This window comes from Aquarana catesbeiana, linkage group LG02 (genome assembly GCF_042186555.1).
Source record: "Aquarana catesbeiana isolate 2022-GZ linkage group LG02, ASM4218655v1, whole genome shotgun sequence".
NCBI classification, from domain to species: domain Eukaryota; kingdom Metazoa; phylum Chordata; class Amphibia; order Anura; family Ranidae; genus Aquarana; species Aquarana catesbeiana.
The window spans coordinates 672,579,167-672,606,830 of NC_133325.1; the positions used below are offsets into that span (position 1 = coordinate 672,579,167).

Consider the following 27,664-nt stretch of genomic DNA (forward strand, 5'->3'; position numbering starts at 1 on the left):
TTAGTGTGCAGAGAGCAGAGCGGCATAGGGTAATGCCGTCACCAAGATGCGACACGCTTCCAAACATTTACGCTGCGTGTGTTATGGTAGCCGCCCTCCTTTTTCAAGACTGCTTGAAAAAAGATTGCGGCTGCCGTAACACACGCAGCGCTCATGCTTGGAAACGCGTCACATTTTGGTGATGTCATTGCCCTACGCCGCTCTGCTCTCTGCACACCAAGCCTCGTTTTTGGGACCCTCCACCGCACAGCTGTCTTTACTATTAGCGAAGACCCTATGCTCTGCAGCATCACGCGCGGAGGCTTCTGACGGTTCCACGCCCTCGCCCTTCGGGATATCTTTTACACAGATGTGAGTGTTATACTCCATTCAAATGTTAGTTGCCATTTGGATGTTTTTAATAAAATTGCTTTTACTCCTACACTAAGGCCCCTTTCACACTGGGGCGGTGGGGGCGTCGGCGGTACAACAGCGCTATTTTTAGCGCTGCTGTACCGTCGTTCTTGCAGCGGTATTCGGCCGCTAGCGGTGCGGTTTTAACCCCCGCTGGCGGCCGAAAAAGGGTTAAAATCCCTCGTACAACGCGGCTATAGCCGTGGTATTGCCGCGCTGTCCCATTGATTTCAATGGGCAGGAGTGGTGAATACACCGCTCCAAAAAAGCGGTTTGCAGGACTTTTTTCACCGTCCTGACTGCGCACCGCTTCAGTGTGAAAGCCCTCGGGCTTTCACACTGAACAAACAGCGGAGGCTGTTTAGGGGCGGTTTGCAGGCGGTATTTTTAGCGCAATAACGCCTGCAAACCGCCCCAGTGTGAAAGGGGTCTTAGAGGCGGCTCTTCCTTTGTTTACTTTCAGCTGTGGTGGAAATCGCCTTCTTTCCTACGTTGATGGCAGCCCTTAGTGTGTGGACCCCTGCTTATCTTCATGACTTTTAATAGAGCTATATATATATATATATATATAATATCTCCCTTTTGGGTATCAGAGAAACAATAGTGTTCGCGTCTGTTTCCTTGTGTTACAAGACCTGTTATACTGCTGATAATAAGAGGTATTTAGCAGTTTATATTTACTAAAATAATTGCATTATCCATGTTCTGTGTGCTGTGTAAGACCAGATATAGTGAATGCAGGGTCCTGGGTTTAGTTACACTTTAACAAATGAATACAGTTTGAAAGAATCACATATGCGCAAATGGGCTCCCTTAAAGTATCATCTAGTTTGGAACCCCGGCCTGAGATGGCATAGACCCATAATTTATGACTAAGGATGCACATGAAAGGTGTGTTTGAGCATTCTATGGGCTAATTGTAAAAGTGATGACTTTGGTTTTCTGAAGTACTAAAATTGATGTATATGATGTTTGTATGCAATGACTTAAAGAATGTTACCGCAACATTTGAAAAAATATCCTGTTCTCTTTGTATTGCCTCCTTTGTGAAAAGTACTTGATCCTGCCAGCCCCTCTGCTTACCGATTGAAAACTGACCACACCAGGCATGAGAGCACAGCATTGATCAGTTTTCTGGCTATGCTGGGAACTTGGTGTGCTCTCCTCCAATGATCAGACTTGTGCTGAAAGCCTACTTCCTTTGAATTGACCAATTAATTTTATCTAGTGTTCTGTTACTTCATGGTCCTGTTGTATTCCACCCTTTTGTACAACTATCATTACCTATGTAGCAATATTGTATATCTCTGGTGTTTGTTATCATAAAACAGATCAAAATATAAAAATAAAATAAATATATTCATGTAATTTGTTAAGTCTATTTGGTTCCTATGACTCTGTGTGCTCCAGAAATCAAGCTGAGAGCAGTAGTGCCTCTACCAGTAAAGAGCAGCTGTACCAAGTAACTGTATAATGACTGCAACTTTCTTTCATTCCTTGCAATTGCTTTGTGAGAGGAGGTTCCACCTAACTTCTCCACAGATCTTGTCTGTCTCTTTACACAAAAGGCTATAATACTAAGCATAGATACAAGATGGTTCATTCTGGAAGAAAAAAAATAATTTGAAATAGATTTTTCTAGACAGTCGCTACAATTACTTTGAAATAAGGCTGTCACCGGGGGTGCTTGCTAAGTGCAATTATTAACATTGAGTCAAAACGATTGTGCGTGTTTATTGACCGTCATGTCTGTGGGTAGCCTACCTATTTCCTATGCATTTTTCCTTAATCTGAGTAAGTCTTTCCATTTCATACCACCTGATAATGGCTAGTCAGCTATTTAATCCATTAAACCCACCCATGCAAATAGGTCCTGTCTGCTAAGAGGTAGTATTAGTGTGTATATATATATTTTTTGTGTTACCCTTGAATTTTACAGGGCATTTTGGCATGCAGGTACAATATGACTGTTCTGAGTACTTCATAAATTCAGAATTTCAGCATACTGATCCTTCAAGTAAATGTTCATAACTAGGAGTGGGGATATTACTGCCAGAAGCAGTTTATCGAGGAGAAATCGTATTAACTATAGAGTTTTTCTACTAAAGAACATCAGCATAATTTTCAATGGCACCTGAATGCAGTGCAGTTTTGCCCCAATTGTTACGCAATAAATCGTGGCAAACTGCATGGTGCGAAGCTTGTCACCCAGAAAGGAACAGAAACTTCTTTTTGGTGACAAGCTTTGTTCAATGCAGTTTGCCACGATTGCAGCGCAACTTGTCGCCACAAAGCCGCACTATGTTTAGGTGCCATTGAAAATGCCACCAAAACGTGCGTGTGTTTTGCAATTCTTGCAGTGCGATTTGGGATCGCAGGCAGAATCGCAGCAATTTAGCCTGAGATCTCAAAACGCCAGATGTGAACGGGGCCTAAAAGTTTGATTTTACATCTGAAGATTTACCCCCCCCCCCCTCATGACCATTCCATTTTTAGTGATACGACATTGCATTGATTTAATTGGCAATTGTGCCGTCATGCAACACAGTTCCCAGATAAAATGTATGTCTCTTTTTTTTCCCCCACAAAAAAGAGCTTTCTTTTGGTGGTATTTGATCAACACTGCGTTTTATTTTTTGTTTTTTTGCGCTATAAACAATAAAAGACCGACAAGGAAAAAAAAAATTCTGCTATAAAACATATCCCAATAAAAAAAAATGTAAATCAAATTTCTTCATAAATTTACGCCAATATGTATTCTGCTACATGTTTTTGGTAAAAAAAAAAATTCCCAATAAGCGTATATTGACTGGTTTACGGAAACTTTATAGCATCTACAAACTATGGTATATATTTATGGAATTTTTATTTCGTAGTGTTTTTTTTTTTTTTGTTTGTTTTTTTTTTAATTATATACTAGTAATGCGGCTATCAGGGACTTGCAGCCTGACTGCGATATTGCGGCGGACAATCGGACATAACTGGCACTTTACGGGAACCAGTGACACTAATATAGTGATCAGTGCTAAAAATATGCACGGTCACTGTACTAATGACACTGGCTGGGAAGGGGGTTAAACATCTAGGGCAATCAGAGGGTTAACTGTGTGCCTACCCAGTGTTTTTGTGACTTGTTTGCTAATATTACTAGGGGAAGAGATGTTTTTCCCCATCAGAACAGAGATCTGCCTGTTTACACAGGCAGATCTCTGTTCTGTATGTTTTACGGGCGATCAGCGGGTGCCAGTGGACATCTAGAGCCCAGCACCCGCAGATTGGCTTCTGCTGTAATTAATTTACAGCAGAAGCAGCCTGCCGGAGCTGCGCGCATTCCTCTGTAGCCAGAAGTGCAGAATCTTGTGTGTGTATGTATATAGATAGAGATATATATATATATATATATATATATATATATATATATATATATATATATATATATATATATATATATATATATATATATATATATATATATATATATATATTCTGTCACACGTGGTCCTGCACAGGAGGGCCGCCCTGAAGCAGTAGATCTGTTATAGGGCAGTCTGGAAGTGGTTAATCGGCATACATTGGGGTTGTTTTACTAAAGCCGAGTGCAAAATCTGGTGCATCTGTGCATACAAACCAATTGGCTTCCATTTTTCTTTTTTTTTTTTTTTGTCAACGCTTAATTGAACAAGCTTAAGTTAGAAGCTGTTTGGCTGCCGTGCACAGCTGCACCAGATTTTGCACTCTCCAGTTTTAGTAAATCAACCCCATTATCTGGAAGGAGACAATCGGCTGTAGTCCTGAATAGATACTCTATAAAACCCTGCTAAAACTGCAGGGCATCTAATGTGTATAGAGATTTGATTAAGGTAAAATAACTAGAGATCTGATTTTGCTGCATTTGCAGTGTCTCCTGGAAAGGATTGTACTTGTCTGTTTTTTAAAGCAGAATCAATCCCCTGTTTAATTATCTTTTAAAGCATGACTTTATTTCTTTCACAAAGAAGAATACAAACCTTCCACATTGAGAAGGATATATAGTACATAGCTTATGTTAGTTTTCAATATGAGCAATCCATTTCCCATAGAAAGATCATAAAAGACCACCATCTGTTCTCAGCAGTCTTCTTCTCCTAGGACCCTATTTCTCTTGGCTTCATTGTTTAGCACATCAGAAGACTACAGTTCTGAGTATGTGGCTGCAAACAATGCTGTAGATTTTTCTTCACTAATTGTCTCCATTTCTCTTACTTTCAGGATAAAAATGAGTCATACGAAGCAGTATGTAATATCCCCATCATCACATCTCCAAAAGAAGAAGAGAAGCTGATTGAATCATCTGCCAAGGTACATACTTCACTCCTGCATTGTCACAGCCAGAAATTAGGTTAGCTTGCTGCTGGTCCCATAGAAATGTGTCTAGATCTCGTGATTTTTTTTTTTTTTCACCATTGAACCAAGGCTTATCTGTCATTCACCTTTAGAATAAGGGGTTCATAAGCCTATTGTAATGGTTCAAACCAGAATCCAGTGGGAGTTTGCATATTAAGATATCACATGCTAGTTCCTCATTTGAATAAAAAAAGCTTAAAATATATTATATTGTAAATTTATTACTGATATATTGCTGCTAAAGAATAAAAAAATCTTTATTCAGGGCTCTGAGGTACTTTTGTACTTTTTTTTTTTTTTTTTGGGGGGGGGGGGGGGGTGGTTAGCATAGGTCTACTTGATATTTTGCATTCGGTAGGACAGACATAGTTTGAATCTTGCCCCGTTCAGCAGGAATCGGCCAAGATTTGAACTATGTATGGGCAGGCTGAATGTACCAAGTTAATCGATTAACTTGGGTGCAACCATCATGCCGGGTTTCACCTGGATTATCGTTAGCGGCTGTTATAGCCACTAGTGATATTTACTGTCTTCTCCCAGCAGGGACGGCTTCCCCTGCCGGAAGAAGACAATGGCCCAGCAGGAGGGATTCCCGCATCAACACTATCTCTGTTGATAGGGGAATCAAGCAAATTTCTTTCGGGAAAGAGTTACGATATCAACTGTATAGACAAAAGGCCATGTTTTACACTGAGTGTATCTAAATTCATAAAGTCAAACTTTTGTTTTTATATATATATATATATATATATATATATATATATATATATATATATATATATATATGTATATATATAATATTTTGGATAGAATGGTTAGATACCCTGTCAGGTTTTTACTGCTGTCTGTGTCTGCATTAGGGAGATTCACCCTCTCAGTTGGTGACCGTTGTCACCAGGAATGAAAGTGAAGAAAAATCTACAACCACTTCAGTCATGTTAAGCCAGTGGATAGCATCTTTCCTGTGAATAATTCATTATATAGCCTTAGGTAACATGTAATGTTTGTGTTTTCCCAACAGCCTGTTGTCAAACTCCTGTATAACAGAAGCAACAACAAGTACTCATACACCAGGTATGTACTGTCATCAAATACATAACAGTATCAACAATAATGTTTGATCTTCGGCTATCTGGAAAGTACCGTATTTATCAGCGTATAACACGCACCTTCACTTTAAGAGGAAAGTTTCAAGAAAAACTTAAATTTAAATAAAGAACTGTGAAGAAAATAAGGGTCAGTGCTTATCAATGCAGCCTCGCCATTGCCATGGATGCAGCCTTGCCATTGCCATCAGTGAAGGCTGATCCATGCCCATCTGCAGCCTCGGAGGGGACAGGGAGGGGGGCTGGACGAACGCCGACAGAAAATCTTGTTTACTCGGTGGCCTCTTTAATACAAAGTCCTATGATAGACAGATTAGTAGTCCAATGCCAGCCCAGGAGACAGGACTTCCTATTAGAGGCCGCCGAGTAAACAGGAGATTCTCACTGTATGTAATCTGTCGGCGCTCGTCCCGCCCCCCCATCGCATATGTCTGGGCAAAAATAAAAATCGGCAAGTACATTTTTTTTTTTCCCCTTATATTGAACAGCTTTGCCAGTGTCCAATTACCTGAAGGTACTAGCCTCTAACTCAGTCTATGAAAACATTAGCCTGTGTCTTATTGCACTTCAAGGTATAAAATTTAATAGTAAGCCAAAATCCTCTTTTTTGGTAAAGCATTTAAAATGTCTATAGGTTTAATAATCAGGCTCTGTCGCTGAACTCTTTTTTCCCAGCATATGAAAGAGTTCAAGGTGTTTTTCAATGCCTGCACTTGTCCTAAATTCAATACTAATGTTTGCTGTGGGATGTTAGAAATCCAAACTGATGGCGTTCACAAAAAGTACAGTAAAACCTTGGATTGCGAGCATAATTTGTTCTGGAAACATGCTTGTAATCCAAAGCACTTGTATATCAAAGCAAATTTCCCCATAAGAAATAATGGAAACTCAGATGATTCTTTCCACAATCATTTATTCATAGGTCTTTCATTTTATAGTCCATATAAAAAAATTATAGCAATGTGACCAGGTTGTGTAACCATAAAAAGGTCCATACACAAATGGAAGCCTCCACAAGGGGATTAGAAGCAAAATCCAACAGGAGCTACAGAGTATAAATAGGCGCCTCTAAGTGTAGCAATATGGTTGCATTTAATGAAGGTACAACATAGCACCACCGGCTCTTACATAGTCTGCAATCGTGACTAGGAAGAATACCGTGCAGTAGAGTGATCTAAAAGCAAGGCTTGAAGTGCTCGTGGAGCGTAGCATGGAACGGATGGCGGTGCGGAGGATGGTCTATGTTGTACCTTCATTAAATGTAACCATATTGCTACACTTAGAGTCGCCCTTTTTTCTCTTTTATACACAGTTGTGACGTGACGCTTCTCTTATATCAAGTCAAAATTATTAAAACATTTTGCTTGTCTTGCAAAACTCTCAAACCAAGGTTTTACTGTACTGCTTAGTATCTCAGTACAGTAAGTACCTTATAATTTATCTTGCCTTGCTTGTATCCAGCATGGCATTTGCAGCGCTATAGAGTGTTATCTATCATAATATATATATATATATATATATATATATATATATATATATATATATATATATATATATATATATATATATATATATATATATATATAAATTTTTTTTTTTTTTTTTTTAGCACCTTTTGGAACTTTATGGAGTCTATCAAACATACACTGATATCCCACCCGAACTCTTGTCCGCTGACGCATTTTATACTTTCAAGGTTGCTCTATGACTAAGCTCAGAAGAGTGAAACGCATTAGAGGAGGGATGGTCTTTAGGCGGGTATGTCCGTGTATCTTTGGCTGGCTCAAACAATTTTAAGTAAGTGATGTCATCAGTTTTCAGCCACTTGTTTCTTTGAGCCAGAGTGCATGGAGTGTGAATAAGCACAAAGCAAATAAACTGGAGAGAGAAAGTTTAGAATGGTTGCACTTCCGATAGTGTATTCCCATACTGTTGCTATATATGTATAAACTTTTTTTTCACCTGCTTAATGCCTGCTTGGTATGTTTTGCATACATGTAATGAATATGCATAGCAGGCATTAGATGGCATGACTGTCCGGCTGCAGATCACTTACAAGGTCTGTATAATTTCACGCAACCATGCTACTGCTGACTCCCCTGGTCTCTGTTCTGCTCCTCGATTCTGTACAATCGTCCCAGGCATGTGACCAGAGGCAGGTGGAGTGGTGGCAACTCTGATTCTCAAGACACTGCTCACCCCCAGCGCTGGGCTCACAAGGGGGGGCTCGTTCTCCTTTGATATCATATCTATCTTTCTTTCTCGTACCTCACGGGACACAGAGCCTCAGTAATTACTGATGGGTTATATAGGGTATCACTAGGTGATTAGACACTGGCACACTCTAGACAGGAAGTTCAACCCCCTATATAATCCCTCCCCTTCCTGGGGATACCTCAGTTTTTTCGCCAGTGTCTTAGGTGTTGGTCACGAGTAAAGATGTGCTGTGCTGAGCTCCAAAGGAATATCCTATACTGGGGCAAGCCATGCAACCGGATCCATTAAAAGTGCTTTTTCCGGGCCAAATTGGATGGTACCCGGGCCTCGTGTCTGAAAAAACAAGGTTTTACCTGTAACGCTTCTCTTTTTAGAGAGCTAGCCCCCGGGATCCAGTATTTGTTTCTTTTTAGCCATATCCCTGGCGGGGTGCTTTACAGGGCCGGAACTGCGGATCCTCCTGTTCAAGGGGGCCCCAGTCTCTGAAGGTTTTTCAAACGGAGCCCACCGTGAGAGGTTAAGATTGGGTCTGTATACAGAACCCTGCAGCTGGATAAGGTAAGGGAGACTCCACAGGAATTTTTTAATTCTAGTAGGTTTTCTCCTTTAAGTAAATGTATGCTATGCCTATTGTCACCACCGGGGGCTGTCAAGAGCACATACCTTTCATGCCTGTTCCGTCGGTCTCAGTGTCAGCGCTGTACGCTCCTCTGGCCAGGCTCCAGGTAGGATGTGTAAGGGGGGTTCTTTCCTTAAGGGTTCTCCCCCCATGGCTTAGGGGGGACAGGATGAGCTTAGTAAGGAGCGGTAATATACCGCACCACCTGCCGCCGCCGCCATTTTTTGGCAGGGCCCATCCACCGGCCTCTCTCTGTCCTCCGCCCCAGCCTCCCCTCCATGCTTGTCCCGAGGATCGGAGCCTCGGCTCGCGCGGGAAAGCACACGTTTTAAAAACTAAGGGGGGTGGGAGGGTGGTCGGAGGAGGGGGGGGCGGAGCATTAACGCGATGTCCAGCGTGATTAGACGCCCACATCACTGGCTACACAGGCTATAAAGTGCACTCTCTTTCAGGTGCACACAGCTATGGAGGGACACAGAGCTGACGGGCGCATGTGAGGTAGGATACAGGCATTTCCCAGGCAGCATTTACTTAAGCACCAGACTGGCCATTGGTAGCAGCAGCAGTTGCTGAACTACATCGCTTAGCAGTCAGTGCTTTTTTTGTGGTACCTCTCCCTTTGTTGCTTGGCACTATGGGTAGAAGAGGGACAATTACCCCGAAAAGTAGGGGCTCTAAGGGACTCCCTCAGGCTCTGAGGACCCCCCTTCTGCAGCACCTTCCCCCCCTGAAGGACCAGGGATAAGCTGGCCAGGGTGACCTGTCGGGTTCAGGGTCTGCAGCTGCTTCTGGCACTTCAGCCCCTGTATACATTACACAGGAGGGTTTTTTCTCAACCATTAATGGATTAGAGGAAAGACTAATGGCCTTAATCGCATCTTCACTCTGGAAGAAAACGCACTAGGTACCCCTCTGCCACCCAGGACCCTCAAACAGAGGAACTCTGGGGAAAAAGGAGAGGAATCCCTCTCAGAGGATTGGGATGAGACTGATGATTCCTCTTCTGAGGAATCAAGTGGAGAAGGGCCCTCTTCAGCTTCTCAGGTAGGTGTTAGTGCAAATTTTTGCTGGATTGGTCCGCTCCACATACAAGTTACCCGTATCTGAGTCAGTTAAAGAACCCTCCTTTGGTTTGGGTTCACTGAAGCCTCCTCAAACTGCACATGCCTTTCCTGTTTATGGTTACTGGAAAAGCTTATTTATTCTGAGTGGGATCACCCAGGTAAACATTTTTATCCTATGGAGGAAAAATTTACTAAGATGTGGGGTATACCGGCAGTTGTCGCCGCCATTCCTCCGTAAATAAGTCTGACTTGTCTTGTCGACAACGCTCAGATACTTAGGGATCCAACTGATAAGAAATTGGAATTCCTGTTAAAAAAATGTTTTCTCTTTGGCAGGTTCAGTGGCAGAAGATCTTAATAGCTCAACCTGCAGTGGCAGCAATCGGAGTCTGTCAATACTTGAGAGACCATGTTAAACAGGTCCTCAAAGTTTTACCTGAACAGCAAGCCCGGGGGTTTGCCAATCTACCAGCGGCTTTGTGTTTTGCTGTTGACGCAATCAGAGCTTCTATCATCCAAACCTTTCGCCTTGCGCTTGGGTTGGTACATATGCATAGAATCTTATGGTTGAAAAATTTCAGCCGAATCGCCATGTAAGAAGCTTCTGGCTGGATTTCCCTTTCATGGTGCAAGCTGTTCGCAGAGGATTTGGTCTTTTAAACGGGCTCTGTCCCCAGTGCCAGGAGCATCAGCCTCCAGGCAGTCGCGACAGCCTCCTCCGTCAGGCTCAAGAAATAAATCTCAGAGTCGACCCAGGGACAAAAGAAGTCCTGGGGGAGGAAGCCTAGTTGACAAGACGCTAAAGCCTCTTTTATGAAGGAGTGCCCCCGCTTGCTCGGGTGGGGGGAAGACTGCTACAGTTCTCAAGGCTCTGGCAGGAGGATTTCCAGGACAGATGGGTGATCTCCACAATAACTCTAGGTCACAAATTAGGGTTCTGAGAGTTCCCCTCTCCTCGTTTCCTCAGATCAAATGTTCCCAGAGACCCAGAGAAAAAGAAGTCTCTCTTCTAGCGTTGGAGCTACTATTGTCGCAAAAAGTTATTGTGGTTGTTCCCACGCAAGAGCAGGGATTGGGGTTTTATTCAAACCTTTTCACGGTTCCAAAACCAAATGGAGATGTCAGACCCATTTTAGATTTCAAGGATCTAAACCGATTCCTAAAGATACCATCTTTCGCATGGAGTCGATCCGATCGGTAGTCTCCATCCTACTAGGAGGAGAACTTCTGGCGTCAATAGACATCAAGGACGGATACTTGCATGTACCTATTTTCCCTGCTCATCAAAAGTACCTGCGTTTCGAAGTAGAAAAACGCCACTTTCAGTTTTTAGCTCTGCCTTTCGGATTAGCTACTGCACCTCGGGTGTTTACAAAAATCTTGACCCATCCGTTGGCCAGATTAAGGGCCCAAGGTATAACTGTAATAGTATACCTAGACGACCTGCTTTTGGTAGACCGGTCGGTAGCCCGCTTGGACCAAAACTTGGTCACCACAGGCAAATACCTGGAATACCTAGGTTGGCTCCTCAACTTAGAGAAGTCTTCTTTAAAACAGTAAGAAGACAATAGTATGAGGCTACTAGGGAAGATGGTGGCTTCAGTCGAAGCAGTTCCCTATGCTCAGTTCATTCGAGACTGTTGCAAAACAGTATCCTGTCTGCCTGGAACAAGAAGGGTCAGGCATGGATTTCCCGATGCGTCCGTCTTCTACAGTGCGTCAGAGCCTCAGTTGGTGGTTGATACCCGAAAATCTGCAAAAACGAAAATCCTTTTTACCAGTTACCTGGACAGTGGTTGGGGAGCAGTTCTGGAACAGTCGACTGTCCAAGGGAGATGGTCCAAGACAGAGAGGACCTTATCCATCAACATTCTAGAGATCATGCGGCGTATCTAGCCCTAAAGGCCTGGACACTCAGGTTACAGGGAGCCCTGTCAGGATCCAGCCTGACAATGCCACAGCAGTGGCTTATATCAATCTCCAAGGAGGCACCAGGAGTCGTGCAGCTCAAGAAGTAAACCGGATCTTAATCTGGGCAGAAAAACATGTGCCGTGCATATCGGCAATCTCCATTCCGGGAGTAGAAAACTGGCAGGCGGACTACTTGAGTCGCCGGCAGTTATTCCAGGGGAATGGTCTCTTCACCCTGACATCTTTTTGGCCATATGCCAAAGATGGGGGGTTCCAGATGTAGTTCTCTTTGCATCCAAGATCGACAACTTTATGTCAAGGACAAGGGATCCTCTTGCATGCAAGACAGATGCGTTGGTGACTCCGTGGCATCAGTTCTCCCTGATTTATGCATTTCCTCCTATTCTGCTACTGCCACAACTTCTTTGCAGAATCAGGCAGGAAAAGAAGTCAGTACTTCTGGTGGCCCAGAAGAGCTTGGTATGCAGAAATAGTAAATTCAGCAGTGGGTTCCCCGTGGACCCTACCGTCGCGTCCAGACCTGCTATCCCAAGGTCCAGTGTTCCATCCTGCATTACAAACGCTAAGTTTGGCGGTCTGGCTATTGAAACCCACGTTCTGAAGAGTCATGGGCTTTCAGGTCCTGTGATTTCTACCTTGATCAATGCAAGGAAGCCAGCTTCCAGAATGATTTATCATAGAGTCTGGGAAGCTTATGTCTCCTGGTGTGAATCCAGGGGTTGGCATCCCAGAAAATATGTCATAAGTGGAATTCTTGACTTTCTGCAAATGGGATTAGAAATGAAGCTGGCCTTGAGTACCATCAAGGGCCAGGTCTCAGCCTTGTCAGTATTATTTCAACGGCTGCTTACTTCGCATTCTTTGGTCCGAAGCTTTATACAAGGGGTAACGTGTCTTAATCCTCCGGTTAAGGCGCCCCTAAACCCCTGGAACTTGAATTTGGTTCTGTCAATTTTACCAAAACAGCCCTTTGAACCAATACGTCAAATTCCCTTGGTCTTGTTGACAAGGAAATTCATTTTTCTGGTAGCCATTTCTTCTGCTAGAAGAGTATGAGAATTAGCTGCTCTTTCATGTAAAGAGCCTTATTTGATCATGCACAAGGATAGAGTGGTATTGCGCCCTCATCCTAGCTTTCTACCAAAGGTGGTTTTAGGTTTTCATCTAAACAAAGATATTGTTCTGCCTTCCTTTTTTTCCAGATCCCTGTTCTACGCAAGAAAGGTCACTACATTCTTTGGATGTAGTGAGAGTGGTTAAAGTCTATCTGGAAGTGACTGCTCGAATTCGCAAAACAGATGTTTTGTTTGTATTGTCAGAAGGTCCTAATAAAGGACAGGCAACGTTGAAATCTACCATTTCTAAATGGATTTGGCAAGTGATTGTTCAAGCTTAGGGTTTGAAACAGAAAATTCCGCCTTTTCAGATCAAGACGCACTCCACAAGGGCTATTAGTGCTTCGTGGGCAGTGCAGCATCAGGCCTCTATGGCTCAAATCTGTAAGGCCCCTTTCACATGAGGCGGACTCCGTTTCTACGGAGCCCGCCTCGGTCCGCCGGCTCAGCGGGAGATCTGTCCGTTGATCTCCGCTGAGCCGGCGGATGACAGGTCCCTCTCTGCTCACTGAGCGGGGAGGGGCTTGTCAGGCGCCGCTGCCGCCTATGGAGGGATCAGACGAAAACGGACAGCGTGTCCGTTTTCGTCAGATCTCACCCGATCTGATCCGCCAGCGATGGATCTGGACGTAGAGCCATCCGTCTGCTTTTAGCGGATCGGACGGGGTCGGATGTCAGCGGACATGTCTCCGCTGACATCCGACGCTCCATAGGCTAACATGGATCGCCCGTTCAGGTCCGCCGTCAAAACTGACAGGCGGACCTGAACGGTCCGATCGTGTGAAAGGGGCCTAAGAACGCAACCTGGTCTTCAGTCCATACATTCACCAGATTTTATCAGGTGGATGTAAGAAGGCATGAGGATATCGCCTTTGGGCGTAGTGTGCTGCAGGCAGCAGTACAAGGTCCTCAGGTCTGATTACACAATACTTTGTTGTGGTTCCCCTCCCCTCAAATAGCATTGCTCTGGGACATCCCATCAGTAATTACTGAGGCTCTGTGTCCCGTGATGTACGAGAAAGAAAATAGGATTTTTATAACAGCTTACCTGTAAAATCCTTTTTCTTTGAGGTACATCATGGGACACAGAGGTCCCTCCCCTCTTCTAATACAGTTATATTGCTTTGCTACAAAACTGAGGTATCCCCAGGAAGGGGAGGGATTATATAGGGGGTTGAACTTCCTGTCTAGGGTGTGCCAGTGTCCAATCACCTAGTGATAGCCTATATAACCCATCAGTAATTACTGAGGCTCTGTGTCCCGTGATGTACCTCAAAAGAAAAGGATTTTACAGGTAAGGAATGTAGTTGTGTTCTCTCTCTCTCTCTCTCTCTCTCTCTCTCTCTCTCTCTCTCTCTCTCTCTCTCTCTCTCGTTCTCTCTCTCTCTCTCTCTCTCTCTCTCTCTCTCATCTGCCTGCTTTAAAGGAGAAGTCCAGCCTGAGCTCGTTTGGCTGGACTTCTCCTATGGGTCACAGGAGTGCAATTCGTTTTGCACTTCTGTGACCCATTTTCAGCAGAGAGCGGTCTGAAGTCTGCTGTCTGCCGACATCACTGGAATCAGTCCAGGCAGCGCGTCATCACGACAATTAAGTCTGGATCCACCAGGTGCCTGGACTGATGCCTGTCTCAGCCTCTCAACAAGCCGCTGAGAGCCTGAGATGGCCGCTTCCTGCCCCTCCACAGCTCAGCGCTCCAATGAGTGTGGGGGGCCAGAGCGGAGAGCCGCTGAGCTGTGAGAACCGAGCCATCGGCGGTGTTTGATCGCTCCGTTCTCAGTGAAGAGGCGGCGGGGGACAGATGCAGCATTGGACTGATGATGCATCCACCTAGGTAAGTATGAATATGCAAAACAAAACAAAAAAACAAAACAAAAAGTACAAAAAATTGTAATGAAGTGAAATCTATGTTGGTTATTTCAGCAACTCTGATGACCACCTTCTGAAAAACATTGAGCTTTTTGACAAGCTGTCCCTCCGATTCAACGGACGAGTCCTATTCATGAAGGATGTGATCGGAGATGAAATCTGCTGCTGGTCTTTTTATGGTCAAGGGAGAAAACTGGCAGAAGTTTGCTGTACTTCCATTGTTTATGCCACTGAGAAAAAACAAACAAAGGTAACTTTTTTCTTTTATCCCCTTTTTATTGTCATACATTCTATAAACCCTGATAATGGCTAAAGCAGACCTTGGTTAAAGCAGTACTAAACCGTCGTTTTTTTTTTTTTTTTTTTTTTAAATCTGCAAGGCAAAGTTATAATGTGCTAGTATGCATTGCATACTAGCACATTATGTGAAACTTCTTTTAAAACGAAGCCCTCCAGCGGCACTCTGTCACCGTTGACAGGGCTTCTATCTCCACCCGGTCTTTCTTCTGGGTTGGTGGGCTCTGGTCCTTTGATTGGACAAGCCACGATGACGTCACTCCCGTGCATGCATGCGGGAGCCTCTGTTCATGGCACAGGGCTCTGAAGGATCAGCACGGTATGCAGTTCCTTTAGAGCACTTGCGCCGACGATGATGAAATTGTTGTAATATTTATTTTCATTTCTGTAAAGTTAAAAAAAGGGTCTTGTGTTCCTAAGAGCATAGCCACACCTGTTGTATGGTGTTGATTACAGCTTAGTAGCCATCTCTTTACAGAGACTACAGCTTGGTGTAAGCAATGTCCTTCCTTCCCAGTCGTGAGTGCACAAATGTCTGTAGATTTCAGTGATTGTGTTTGGGGGGGAAATACATTTTCAGCTATAGGTATCTTTCACTCTTCCAGCTGTAAGCTTGATGTATATTGTGAACCACTTAAAGTGGAAGTCAAGTCAATATAACCACTTGTCTTCGCCTGTAATGTAATTGTACATACTACTAGTTGCAAGCAGTGAAATTCTGCAGAGCTGTTCCTGAGATACAGATGTTATTATTCCTTGTGATATCATTGGCACAGGCTCAGTCACTCACACCATCCCGGCTGCGCTGATATGTTCTAAGAGCCCTGCCATGATGACGTGATCTTCTGTCTGCGGCATAGATGCTGTCTCTTGCAATCTTTTTACTTCCTGAAATGCCATGTGACTACCAACATCATAGGAGTTGGGAAGTTTAAGACATTGCTAGATTTAGAAGTTTTCACCAATCGCATATAGAAATACAGCCTGTCCCCTGCGATGCTTGTGAGAGGAATATAGCTGCTATTCACTTCTGCATATATCCTCAGTGGTTTCTGCATGGCTATGGGGTTAAGCTGTGAGGTCACAGCACCATGCAACCCTCAAATGCAAACAAGGCTTGGCTACTTTCACTCTGTGTGCACACACAAGGTTTTATGATGTCCGTGGAGGGAGGCCGAATAGGAAAGGAGAAGTAAACGCCAAGATTCAGACAAGAAGGCCATGGCTTAGTTAAGAGCAGGGGTAGAGCAGCCTATAGCAACAGACAAAGTAAGGGGACTGCTTCAGATCTTCAGAGCTTTTAGCAAGCATTAGCTGAAATAAGTAAATGGGGTTCCAAGGTTTTTCCTAATTGTAAATCACAGGACACAGAGGACTTCATATTTACGAATACTTGGGCTATGCTCCCACCTTCAGTGGCCAAAAAGCTGATTCCCTAGGTGATTGATGCACCTACAGATGTCTCCCTGAAGATCTTCTTTCAGGGAACTAGTTCCTGATTTTCCCTGCCTGTTCCTAACACCTACTGGAGTAGAGGAGAGCTTCATCTGGATCTGTTGCTGCAGCCTAGGGGGACTGTACCTCGACCCCGTATGCAATAACAGGAAAGGCCTGTGATGACAGTCAGTGCTGGATCCTGTGGACAGCCATGTGTGGGGTAGAGTGTATTTAGTATCACAGCTGGCAGACTGCTTTTCAGGTCCTTGGCCCCCCTTAGAGTCATATTCGTTCTGAACCCTGCCCTTATTTGGTATATTCACTGTCTGAGTCTGTTTTTGGTTTGTGGGATCAGCTATCAGGGTTTCTCACTGGTTGGAGCGTTTGGGATGCAAGAAGGGAAAGCTGTTAAGGATCAGGAATCCTCTATGGACAAGTCCTCCCAGGAGGAATCTTGGGGGAAAGGGCTGTCTGCAGGTGGCTTCCTGTCAGATTTGGTGAGCACTAACCTGACAATACCTCTGCTGAAATAGTCTTCCCCTAAAGTCACTGGTTTTGTGTCCTGGCAGCCGCCAAAACATCCCAAGTCTTTTGCGTTACACCCTTGCAGGAGGAATTCTACAAAAGATGGGATTTTCCGCTTTCCTTTTCCTACGTGAATGTGACACCAACTGTCACAGTGGATGAGGTCCTGGTCTTTAAAGGTAGCATAGATAAGAGGTTAGCGGTAGTATTCTCCCTGGTGGGAGCAGCCCTGCAGCCTTCTCTAAGAATGAGATGCCACTCCACCATTTCCCAAGAGGATCTCATACGCAGATGTATTACTAGAAATGAATTGGGATACTTATGGCAATAATAAGTTTCATGCGGGGCAATGATGTCTGAGCATGGCATTAAACTGGTAGTAAACTCAACTTTTATACTTTCCTCCATTGTAATCATTAATAAGCAATGTACATGGCACAGATAGAATGGGCGGAAGTAAACTCCAGCATACATGCAGAAGATCACAGTTAAAATGGCACAGGTTTCGCCTGGGGAGCAGTGAAACAAATATAAGCTAAAAAAAAAAAAAAAGTAGGAAAACACAGAGGGGAGTGATTCATAGGGCGGAATGAGAGATGAGGCTATTTTTGTAATGGCTATACTGCTTTTTACAAGTTTTTTTGTAGATGAGTTTACTACCTTTTTAAGAATGACACTTGGGGGGGGGGGGGGGGGGGAGTTATGATGCATTATTTGTTAAGAACCTTTTACATATTTATTTTGTCATTTAATGTATCTCAGAGAAAAATAGAATGTCTGTGTTATTATATACATGTATGCTTAATACCTCTAAAGTCTGACTATCCACTCCAAATGGTAATATTACTAGGCGGATTTGCCAGCTTGTTTCTCAGGCCTTTGGTATCAAGGGCAAGGTTCCTCCTTTCCTGGTCAAGGCCCATCCCAGCAGGAGTGTCTGCTTCCTGGGCTGGTCAGCATCAAGCTTCTGTTGATCAAGTTTTCAAGGCTTGGTCTTGGTTCACACATTTTCTAAGTTCTACCAGAGAGATGTACGTCGCTGCGGATGCAAAATTGTGGTTGAAGATCTTAGTAGTGGGGTTCCTCCTGTTGTTTTTTTCTGGGGGGATTTGGACATGCAGGCCTTGTTGCCCACCCCTCATGTTCAGGCCTTTGAGGCATCCCAAGCTATCATGAATATGAATTCCTCTGTGTCCTGTAATGTATGGTTAACAAGTTAGGATTTTTAGTTAAGTGTAAAATCATTTTCTGGAAGTACATTGCAGAACTCAGAAATCCCTCCCCTTTAAACTAAGGTAAACCCTCGAAAAATCTCCTGTGATGCAGCAGCCCCCCTTTTACTTGCCTGAACCTGGTCTTTTCAGTGACAGGGACAAGCACACCAGCTCCATCCGGTGTCCCGGGTCCTGATTGGATAGATTGATAGCAGCGCAGCTGTTGGCTCCTGCTGCTGTCAGTCAAATCCAATGATGCAGGGGGCAGGGCCGAGTCTTGCTGTCTGCGTCAATGGACGCAGCAGCAGGGCACGGGATCGCGCCCACACGAGTGCCCCGAGGGAGAGCGGCTCTCCAACGGGTACTCGAGCAGAGGAGGAGTCCAGAGCGCCGCTGAGGGCCCCCAGAAGAGGAGGTTCGGGTCCACTGTGCAAAACCAACTGCACAGAGGAGGTAAGTATGACATGTATGTGTTTTTTTTTTTTTTTTAAAAACCTTTACATATCCTTTAACTGAGACGAGGGGGGGAGGTTATGCCCGGGCATGGTTTCCTCCATTCTTTTACCACTATCCACGTACCTGAAGGTGGCAGCATAACCCAAGTAGTCATGAATGTGAAGTCCTCTGTGTCCTGTGATGTACTCCAAGAAAGGGATTTTACAGGTAAACCAAGTATCCTGATTTTTGCAGTGATTACCAGACCATTGCCTTGTGTATATTGTAAATGTGAATATTGATCCAGTCTCTCCACATGCTGTTTCATTCAACTGAAATAATTGTTAGTCTATAAAACCTGCTTTACCTGTTTTATTTTTTATGATGGAATAAAAATGTCTGTTTATTTGTCAGTAATTATGCCTTTCGTCTTAGAAATAAAAGTTATATGCCTACTCTGTATATGTACTGGATCCCATTTACTAAATCCTCAGCTTTTTATTTCTTCCTGTCAGTTTAAAGGCCATTTAAACATGGTTATCCCTGACAGAACTTTATAATACCTGGTCAGCATTTTCATTAGTGAGCTTTTTTTCAGCATTCTAAGCTGCCCTAAGAAAGTATCTAAATCTGATTGCAGTCAGTTGTATAAATGTAAAGCACTGTTAGCATGGCATAGCCAAGTCCACACCCTCGCTTTTTTCACTGCAGTTTGGTCTTGGACTTGTGTTCTCTTATGAAAGGACACTAAAGGAAAAGGGACGCACTAAAGCTGGCCATACATGGATTGAAATGTGATTGGTTCAGCAGGAACCGGACTAATTTCGATCCCTGTATGGCTGTTCCTGTTCGAGAGGAGTTCTAGTGATCGACTCCTCCCGAATGGGACTGTCCAGTATATTTTCACTCAATCAGTGCTTGCTGCCAATTGGCTGCAGCACTGATCAATGTATTCTGGGGCAGAGGAGTCTTTCTGCCAGAATACAGTAGCGCAGCAGGGGAATCTCCTATCTACCTTGAGTGCCGGTTCACATATACGCGGCTTCGACAGCCGACATCCTGCGTGACTTCATTGCAACTTGCTTGCGACTTCATTAATAGAAGTCAATGCAAGTCATGATGAAGTTGCTCCAAAGTAGTGCGGGAACCTTTTTCTAAGTCGCTGCGACTTGAGTCGCACCGATTAGAACGGCTTCATTGCCGTTAATGGGTTGTGACTCGTCTTGCGACTTTGAACTCTTAAGTCACATGACAAGTCGCAGCAGTGTGAACCGAGCCTGAATGCGCGGATGGGGGGGAATCAGTTCATGGAATTTTTTTTTTTTTTTTTTTTAATCAGCTGACTGATCAAAAAGACATGAATTTTAGAAGGTCTTCTGACTTTTTAGCTTGTTAGCAAATGCTTTCCTTTATTTGTATATTGACTTTTAATTGTGCCATAATTTAAACAGAGCCTTTTCTTTGTATCACCTCTCAGGTTGAATTTCCTGAAGCACGAATTTATGAAGAGACGTTAAATGTTTTACTCTATGAAACACCACGAGTACCTGACAACTCTTTGTTGGAAGCCACAAGCCGTACATGCAGCCAAGCATCTCATAGCGAAGATGATGATGGTTTTGAGCTTCGCGACAGGGTTAGGCGCATTCACGTTAAGAGATACAGCACATATGATGACAGACAACTTGGCCACCAGTCTGCTTACAGGGACTGACTGAATACAGAAAAGATGTTGCCTAAGAACACGGTGAAGACCACTTTGCCTAGAGAAATTTATAGCCACAGTTTTTAGTTCACTGCATCGCCAATATTATGCATGATGATAAGTCGTCAGCATCATATGGATGACTATAAGTTTTTCTGGACAGTGGAATTGGACTCCATTCTAGCACAATATGAGAAACAGAAGAACTGATGTCCCCCTCGACATTTTAATTGAGGAAAAACCCTTACATTGTCTAGTCAGGGTTTGTCCTTTTTGCATCACCCAACTATGATCACATTGTGGCTTTAGGGGATACATGGAAGTACCATATCTGTGAGAATTTCTCTCAATCTCTTTACCTACCTAGTGTACTGACAAAAGGATTTAGATCTGCCTCTTACTGGGAGATTCAGTCCATATTCTGACAGTAGTGATTGCTATTTTGTATGGTGCACATGGGAACTTCTAACTTGATCTTAAGTAATAGTTTTAAGTGATCGTTTAGCATTTGGAAACCACACAGAAATATGCAGACTTGCTTTTCAGTAGGACGCAATGACAATTTCACACCAGTTGTGCCTTTTCACACTAAATGCACATTTTAAGACCTAAAACACTCCAAGGCCTAATAAAGAGGAAGTAAACTTCCTCTGCTGACATGTACCTATAGGTAAGCCTATAATAAGGCTTGCCTATAGGTAGTAAAAAAATCTTCTAAACGTGTACAGTTTAGGAGATATTTACATTGCATGCAGCCAGTGACATCACTGGCGCATGCCCTTGGAAGGAACGGCCATAGGTGCCATAAATGGCAGCTCTCGCACACATGCGCGGGAGTGACATCATCACGGCTCCTGACAATCAAAGCGCCGGAGCCCGCGAACCCGGAAGAAACTCAGGGGAAGATGTCGGCTGTGTCAGCGCTGCAACAGCTTCATTCTAAGGTAAGTATTTCATAATGAGCTCGTATGCAATGCATACGAGCTCATTATGCCTTTGTCTTGCAGGATTTTTTTTCTGAGGTTTACAACCTCTTTAAGGTTAAGTGAAACACACCGATCCACAAAAAAACTCTCAGAATTGATTTTTTCAAAAAAAATTATTTCATAATCTTTGGTTACTGCAGAAGTATTTTCATTGCTACTTGCATTGTCTTATAAAGTGATTCTGTCATATGAGCATTTTGGGGGCTGACATCTGTCTTCCTTTTGAAACTTCCAGATTCCTGGCTGTGTCTGACTTTCATGTTTCAGTTATAGTTCGGAACATGCATGCTGTAAATAAGTGTCAGAGCTACCTAGCCTTGTAAATTCGTTCTGGATCAGCCACTCATCCATCATTAAAGGTAAAGAATCAGATTAACGGCCAAGGAACTGGCATTCTCAAAGTAGGGCTCAGTAATGTCAGCCTTCGTTATTCTATCATGACAGTGTCCCTTTTAAGTAAGATCACTTTAGTGTTCGGCACACATAGAGGACATAAGTAAAGTTTTGGCAACCAACGGCTGATAGGATGAGGTCAGGTGGGAACTGTCCATGTCCAACACTATTTCAGTAACTTTGGACATATAGTTCTCTGGCCCTCTTTGCAGATTATATTATGTTCCATGTGACTTGGCTATGGAATTTAATATTCAGTTACATTGCTGCATATCTCAGTGTGTCGACACATCAGATGATTTGACTGTTTCTTGATTCAGTAAATTACTACGTCTACTACTGAAAGTTATGAGATGTGGTTTGTTATTGGATAAATGACCCGACTCTATCAAGCTTTATTTAAAGGCTAAGGTCACCTTTTTTGAATAAAATTGACGATGTCCAGGCCAGTGACTCAAAGTATTAAAGCCAGAGATTTTCAGGCAAATTAATTTCATACCTTTTTGCTGGTCTCATACAGTAGTCTGGGTCAAATGAAGAATGCAGCAATCATGCAAATCTTGGCTTCTATTGTTTATGCTTGACACTTTTCTCTTTGCCTTAGAATTTTAAGGTTAAAGGTGTTAAGATTAAAAATTAGGTTTAATGCAGTAGGAAAAGACCACTTCTTTTAGTTGGACTGCTTGATGTGCATATATATATAAATATTGTTTTACTTTTTTGTTTTACTTTTATGTTTTAGTATATAGTTGGAATTGGAAACTTAAACCTTTTTGATGAACATTGTTTTAGGCATATTTAAATAGGGAAATTATCTAGTGTTTTTATTCACATTTCTAATTTTATGCCATTCTTAAGGGTTAATGACCATTGCATGGAATTTATGTCAGTCCATTTTAAAGGGCTGTTTTCCTTACTGATTTACTCTGGTAGTCTTTTGGAAACTCTTGTAGCGAGTTCTCACCTGCCTTAGAGTTTAAAGTATAGCATTTTCTTTAATGGTTAATTTATAGTTCACTTTTTCCAAAAAATAACCTTGGCCCCCTATAGATATTTAAAAAAAACTGCAGCAGTGCAAAATGTTCCTTTATTTTATTTTCACCCGCAGGCCAATTGTGCCCACCGAAAGATTTGCCAAACAAACCCCAGTTAGCAATCCCCACATCCTGCCTTGTTGCTAGGATGTGAAACCTGTTGGATGCTCACTTTCAGCATTACAGGAACAAAAGAAAAGAACTGTTTTCTCAGCCTAGCAACAGGCAGGACGTGGGGATTGCTAATAGGGAGTTTATTGGCCAGGCTGCCATGGGTGCCCAAATGACCTACAGGTATGACAGTCAAATTGATGAGCATTTTATAAAGCTGTACATTTTATTTTTTTATTTATATATCTACTGGAAACCCTAAACCGCACAGGTGATTTTCTGTAAAAGGTGAATTTAGTCATTTAAACTTGATTAGCAGGGGTGGAATATCGTTGTAATGGCTATAGCTAGTTCAGCAACATGGGAACTCAAGAGACCTTGTCACTGGTGCCTAAATTTTGTTTATGGTTTAAATCTCTACCATCTACCTAAAAACAAAATATCAGTTTAGAGTGGACTTGCTCTTTAATGTTTGGGTTGGTGGCATAGTTGCCTGGCATTGAATGAGATTGGTATCACAGTCTAGGTATTGTAAGGGAGAAACAATGGTTCTAAAGGTAGGTTGTTTTTTTAATAAATACCGTCAAAGGTCAGCAATGGCGACCTCTATATTTCTGTTAGTTTCTTTTAAACATTATTTCACATTGAAGTGGAACTGTAGCTAAGCCAAGGACATTCAAATCCTTACAAAAACTGAAAGTGGAATTAAAGTCCACTTTTTGACTTGCACCTACAGGTAAGCCTATAATAAGGCTTACCTGTAGGTACAGTGAATATCTCCTAAACTTGCATTGTTCAGGAGATATTCACACAGCATGTAGCCGGTGACCTCCCTAGCGCATGCGATATGAAAGGACAAAGAGTACCCGGGCTGCTCCTTCAGCTTTGAGCCAGAGCTCCAGCACCCATGTGCAGGAGTGACGTCATTGTGGCCCCGGCCATTCACAAAGCCACTCAGCAAAGCCAGCAGCATGGGACCAGTGGAACTTCTCTTATTTCTTATGTAAGTCACCACTAACACCAATGATTATGCTAGCGGTCTGTAAGGGTGGCATTCTTTCTGCTGACCACCAATGTAAGAGCATACTTCCCATTGACCAATATAACAGGGCATTCTTTTCATTTACCAACAGGGTAAATAATTAGGCTTCCAATGACCACCGGTGTGGCTAATATACTGTGAGCTGTAGATATAATCATTTTTAGCAGGTGTTCCCTGAGTCTTGAAAATTACTTTAAGGCTTCCTCTACAGTAAAAAGGTTGAGAAAGGCTGCATTGGAAATTAGAAGGCTTACAGGCAGCCAAATCACTGCTGGCAGGGGGAGCTGGGTCACAGAAGGAAGTAAAAGTAAAACTGGAAAGCTTTTGCTGCACACCTTAGTTAATTATTCCACAGTGACTCAAGCTATAGAGGTCAGTGAAAGTCTGTTAAAGAAGTATCACTCTTTTGTTTCCAGTATTCAGTTCCCGAGGGGACAAAGTAATGTAGTACTTTGTCCATTTCTCCTGGGTGCCCACCTCCCCCCCCCCCCGAGCGTGTCAGCCTCACCTTTGTCTTCATTCCTCTTGCCGATGCTGGACACAGGCAAGCTGGAAGCCGAAGACAGGCACTTGCTAACAAAGCAGCCATCTCCTTGTTAGTTGCGGTGTCACGTGTCCATGTGCCTAGCTGCGTCGGGCATTGTAGCTAGTGTTAACAGGAACATAAGATGAGACCGAGAACTACATGTACTTTGTCCTATTGGGAGCCAAAAAAGTGACACTACTTCAAGAAAAATTTCATATAGTTACATATCAAATGTTCATAGGCCGACCACAGTACTACGTTAAACAGGAGGTCCAGCCTGAGTGAAGAAAATTAAAAGTCAGCAGCTACAAAAACAGGTCCCCCCTCCCCTCCGAAAGGTGCCAAATGTGGCACCGGAGGGGGGAAGGAAGCGCATAAGCGGAAGTTCCATTTTTGGGTGGAACTCCGCTTTAAGGCAGATACAGAAAACTAGTACAAATAACTGAGCTTTTACCCTTGACATCCAGTTAGATTCTGGCTGGTGCAGTCCCAGCTCACACCTTTTTTTTTTGCTCCAAGTCCGTCTCATTGTTTGTTTTCTGTAGCTATTCTGTGTAATGTACACATTGTTGTGAATTTGTCTGCTTTAGAAGCTTTTATGAAACACTGGAACAATACAAAACATATTGTTAGTAGGGATCCAATCCCTGCCAAAAGGCAGAAAAAACTAATGAACAGTTATCTATGCAAGGGTGGATATGTGGAACACATGGAGCCTGCCTAGCTGGAGCATAAAATAGAGAAGGCCCAGTGTAAAGCACACTTTTGTTTTTGGGCTCCATTGCCATCATAAGCACAATACATCTGCTTTTTTTTGCCTATAAATCGATTTTCTTAGCAGTAGAGGTAGACCCAAAGACAGTGGGGATAAGCTATACTAGAGGAGACCACAAATGAGGGGCACATCGTCTTACCTGCAAGGCTAGGACTACAGAGGGACTTGAATCTCTTGAACTCTTACGGCAGTCAGTGGATACAATATAAGAAGTTGCTTTAATATCAATATGTGTTAAAAAAAAGTGTAACGTTAATATTTGGTTCTGTTTTGCAGCCAGACAACTTTAGTTTTGCACGATTGTGCGGCCAAATAGCACCAACCTATTTTCTCTGTTGTGCCGCAACTGCTAACACATATTTAGGGGTGAAATGTTAACCTCAGAACTCAGAAGTGCTAAGAAACACTTTTTAAACGCACACAAAGTTCATTTTTTTTCTAGCTTTGTTAAAGAAGCGACTGTTTAGCAATCACAAACAATAAGACTGTTTTTATAAATGTCCCCAATGTTCAAGCGCTGGTCTAAAGTGTCTATAATGTCGGTGTAGCAAAATGTTTTTTTTCTAAATTGTATGTATGTTTTCAAAGTGAGGAAGAAACATTCATAATAGGGCTTTTCTATGGTGAAGAAGCTATAAAAACACACAAGACTGTATGATTCATGTGTTTTATGTGTTTGCCATCTATTTCAAGGAGCCAGCTAAATGTGCATGAAGTTCATTCTACATGTCCTATTTTTATTAAAAAATCTACAACACATAGATGGGAACTAGCCACATAATAATGGGATTTTAGCTTAAAATTCTTTTTTATTGGTCAGCTCTTAGTTTTTAAGCTATTTTCTTACAAGTTCGTAAATAAGGTTTGCCCTGAAAAAGTTTTTTGAATGCTGCTTTATTATTGCAATGTTAAAATGAATGCACGTTAATATAAAAAAAATTAACATGTTTCTTTATTTTTATGTAACATGTTAAGCGGTAATTATTTCCAATTATCTTTGATAACGAATGGAGTATGGCACTAGGAAGGCCCCTTGTTTTTTACCCTTCTAATGGATCTCACATACTACCTCTCCACTTGTTGGAGGTCTATCCATGGGAGTTTGTGCCAACTTTTCTTAGAATGGGTTCTGTACCTGCTGTCAGTATCTTTCTATTTGCTTTTTGTTTTGTATTTTTAGTTTTTTTTTTTTTTGTGTGTGTGTATGTTAATCCCTCAATCATGGCATGCTCAAACTGGTGAGCTAATGAACTACAATAGTCTACAAAAGCAAGTAACGGTAAACCTTGTAGTAAATGGAAAATCTGTGTACTAAGTATGTAAATATTCTCTTCTAGGAGTTTATTTGCAAAGCAAAAAGTGAAACCTGTGGTGTTACTTGTAACAGACAATCAGCTGCCTGCATTAATGTTCTAGTTTGCACTATAGAATTTAGAATCGCGTTTATTGCTATATAGAGCACTGTATTTACCTTCGATTGTATTTTTTATTTTTTTTAAGCCACTCCTTTTCAAAAAAAAAAAAAAAAAATGCAAATATACATTTTTTGCAAAGCCGAAATTGTAAAAATATTTGAGATTCTGCGTACTAGAGCATATACTCCTTTTTTTTTTTTTTTTTTTTTTTTTTTTTTAGAAGGTCATTTTTAAATGTCTTATATAGTGCATGACATTACCAGTGACCCTTATCTATAGTAAATGAGTCACTCACGGCTCTTTGGAGGACAGATGTTCAGTCTTACCTATACATGGCAGGTATCTGTGTGTTGAAGCACTGGCAGGTTGCTCTGTTAGCAGTAGTGCATAGCCCTAAGACAAGTCACCACCGGTAAAATACACTGACCTAATTCATGTGATTGGCCTATATAGAGGAAGTAATCCGATGTCGCTTAACCCCACACTACACAAATTTCATGCCATTGAGACTCTTGACAGTTTCACAAGAAGCGCCTTTTTCCTTGAAGGTTACGATGGAAAATGTCAGACCCATTTGAAGACATTAGTTAAAATTGAGATTCGATATGTTAACATTTACACTACAGTTTGCATTTTGTAGGTTAAATTAAAATACAATTTTTTCAAATGTGTTTTAAGTCAGATAAAGATCAGTATTAAAATATGGTCATTGTTGATACCATTTCATTGTTCAGAATGAAGAATTTTATGCAACTTTTTTTTTTTTGTCTTAACTTATTTAACCATAGAACTATTCCTGTAATTTTTTGGGAATTTGAACTGGAAAATTAAACACTAACTTGTTAATGAGAATAAAATTCATTATTAAAAATACTTTGTGTTTCTTGTTTACAAGATTAAGTAACTATATGTTTAAAATGTAAAGATACATGTATTTGTCTTTTTAGGAATAATCCACAGACTTTTAGGTATTATTTTTTTTTAGTCTTGTGCTTTTATTACAGTTAGCAGGACAACCTGCTTCTGAAATCTAAAGACCTGAAATAATGTTCTATTATAGTGTATCACAAGTGG

At 42.2% G+C, this 27,664-nt stretch overlaps 1 protein-coding gene across 2 annotated transcripts in view; it reads left to right on the forward strand.

Moving 5' to 3' along the window:
* The window catches only part of TNFAIP1 (TNF alpha induced protein 1), a 44,731-nt gene extending 17,268 nt beyond the window's left edge, over nucleotides 1–27,463 (forward strand). For both annotated transcript variants that reach the window (XM_073616692.1, XM_073616691.1), the window contains exons 4-7: nucleotides 4,642–4,731; nucleotides 5,798–5,850; nucleotides 14,750–14,945; nucleotides 20,081–27,463. In XM_073616692.1, the coding sequence (XP_073472793.1) occupies nucleotides 4,642–4,731; nucleotides 5,798–5,850; nucleotides 14,750–14,945; nucleotides 20,081–20,317 (576 nt within the window). In that variant the 3' untranslated portion in view covers nucleotides 20,318–27,463. The remainder of the gene's footprint in view (nucleotides 1–4,641; nucleotides 4,732–5,797; nucleotides 5,851–14,749; nucleotides 14,946–20,080) is intronic.
* Nucleotides 27,464–27,664: the final 201 nt, after the last annotated feature.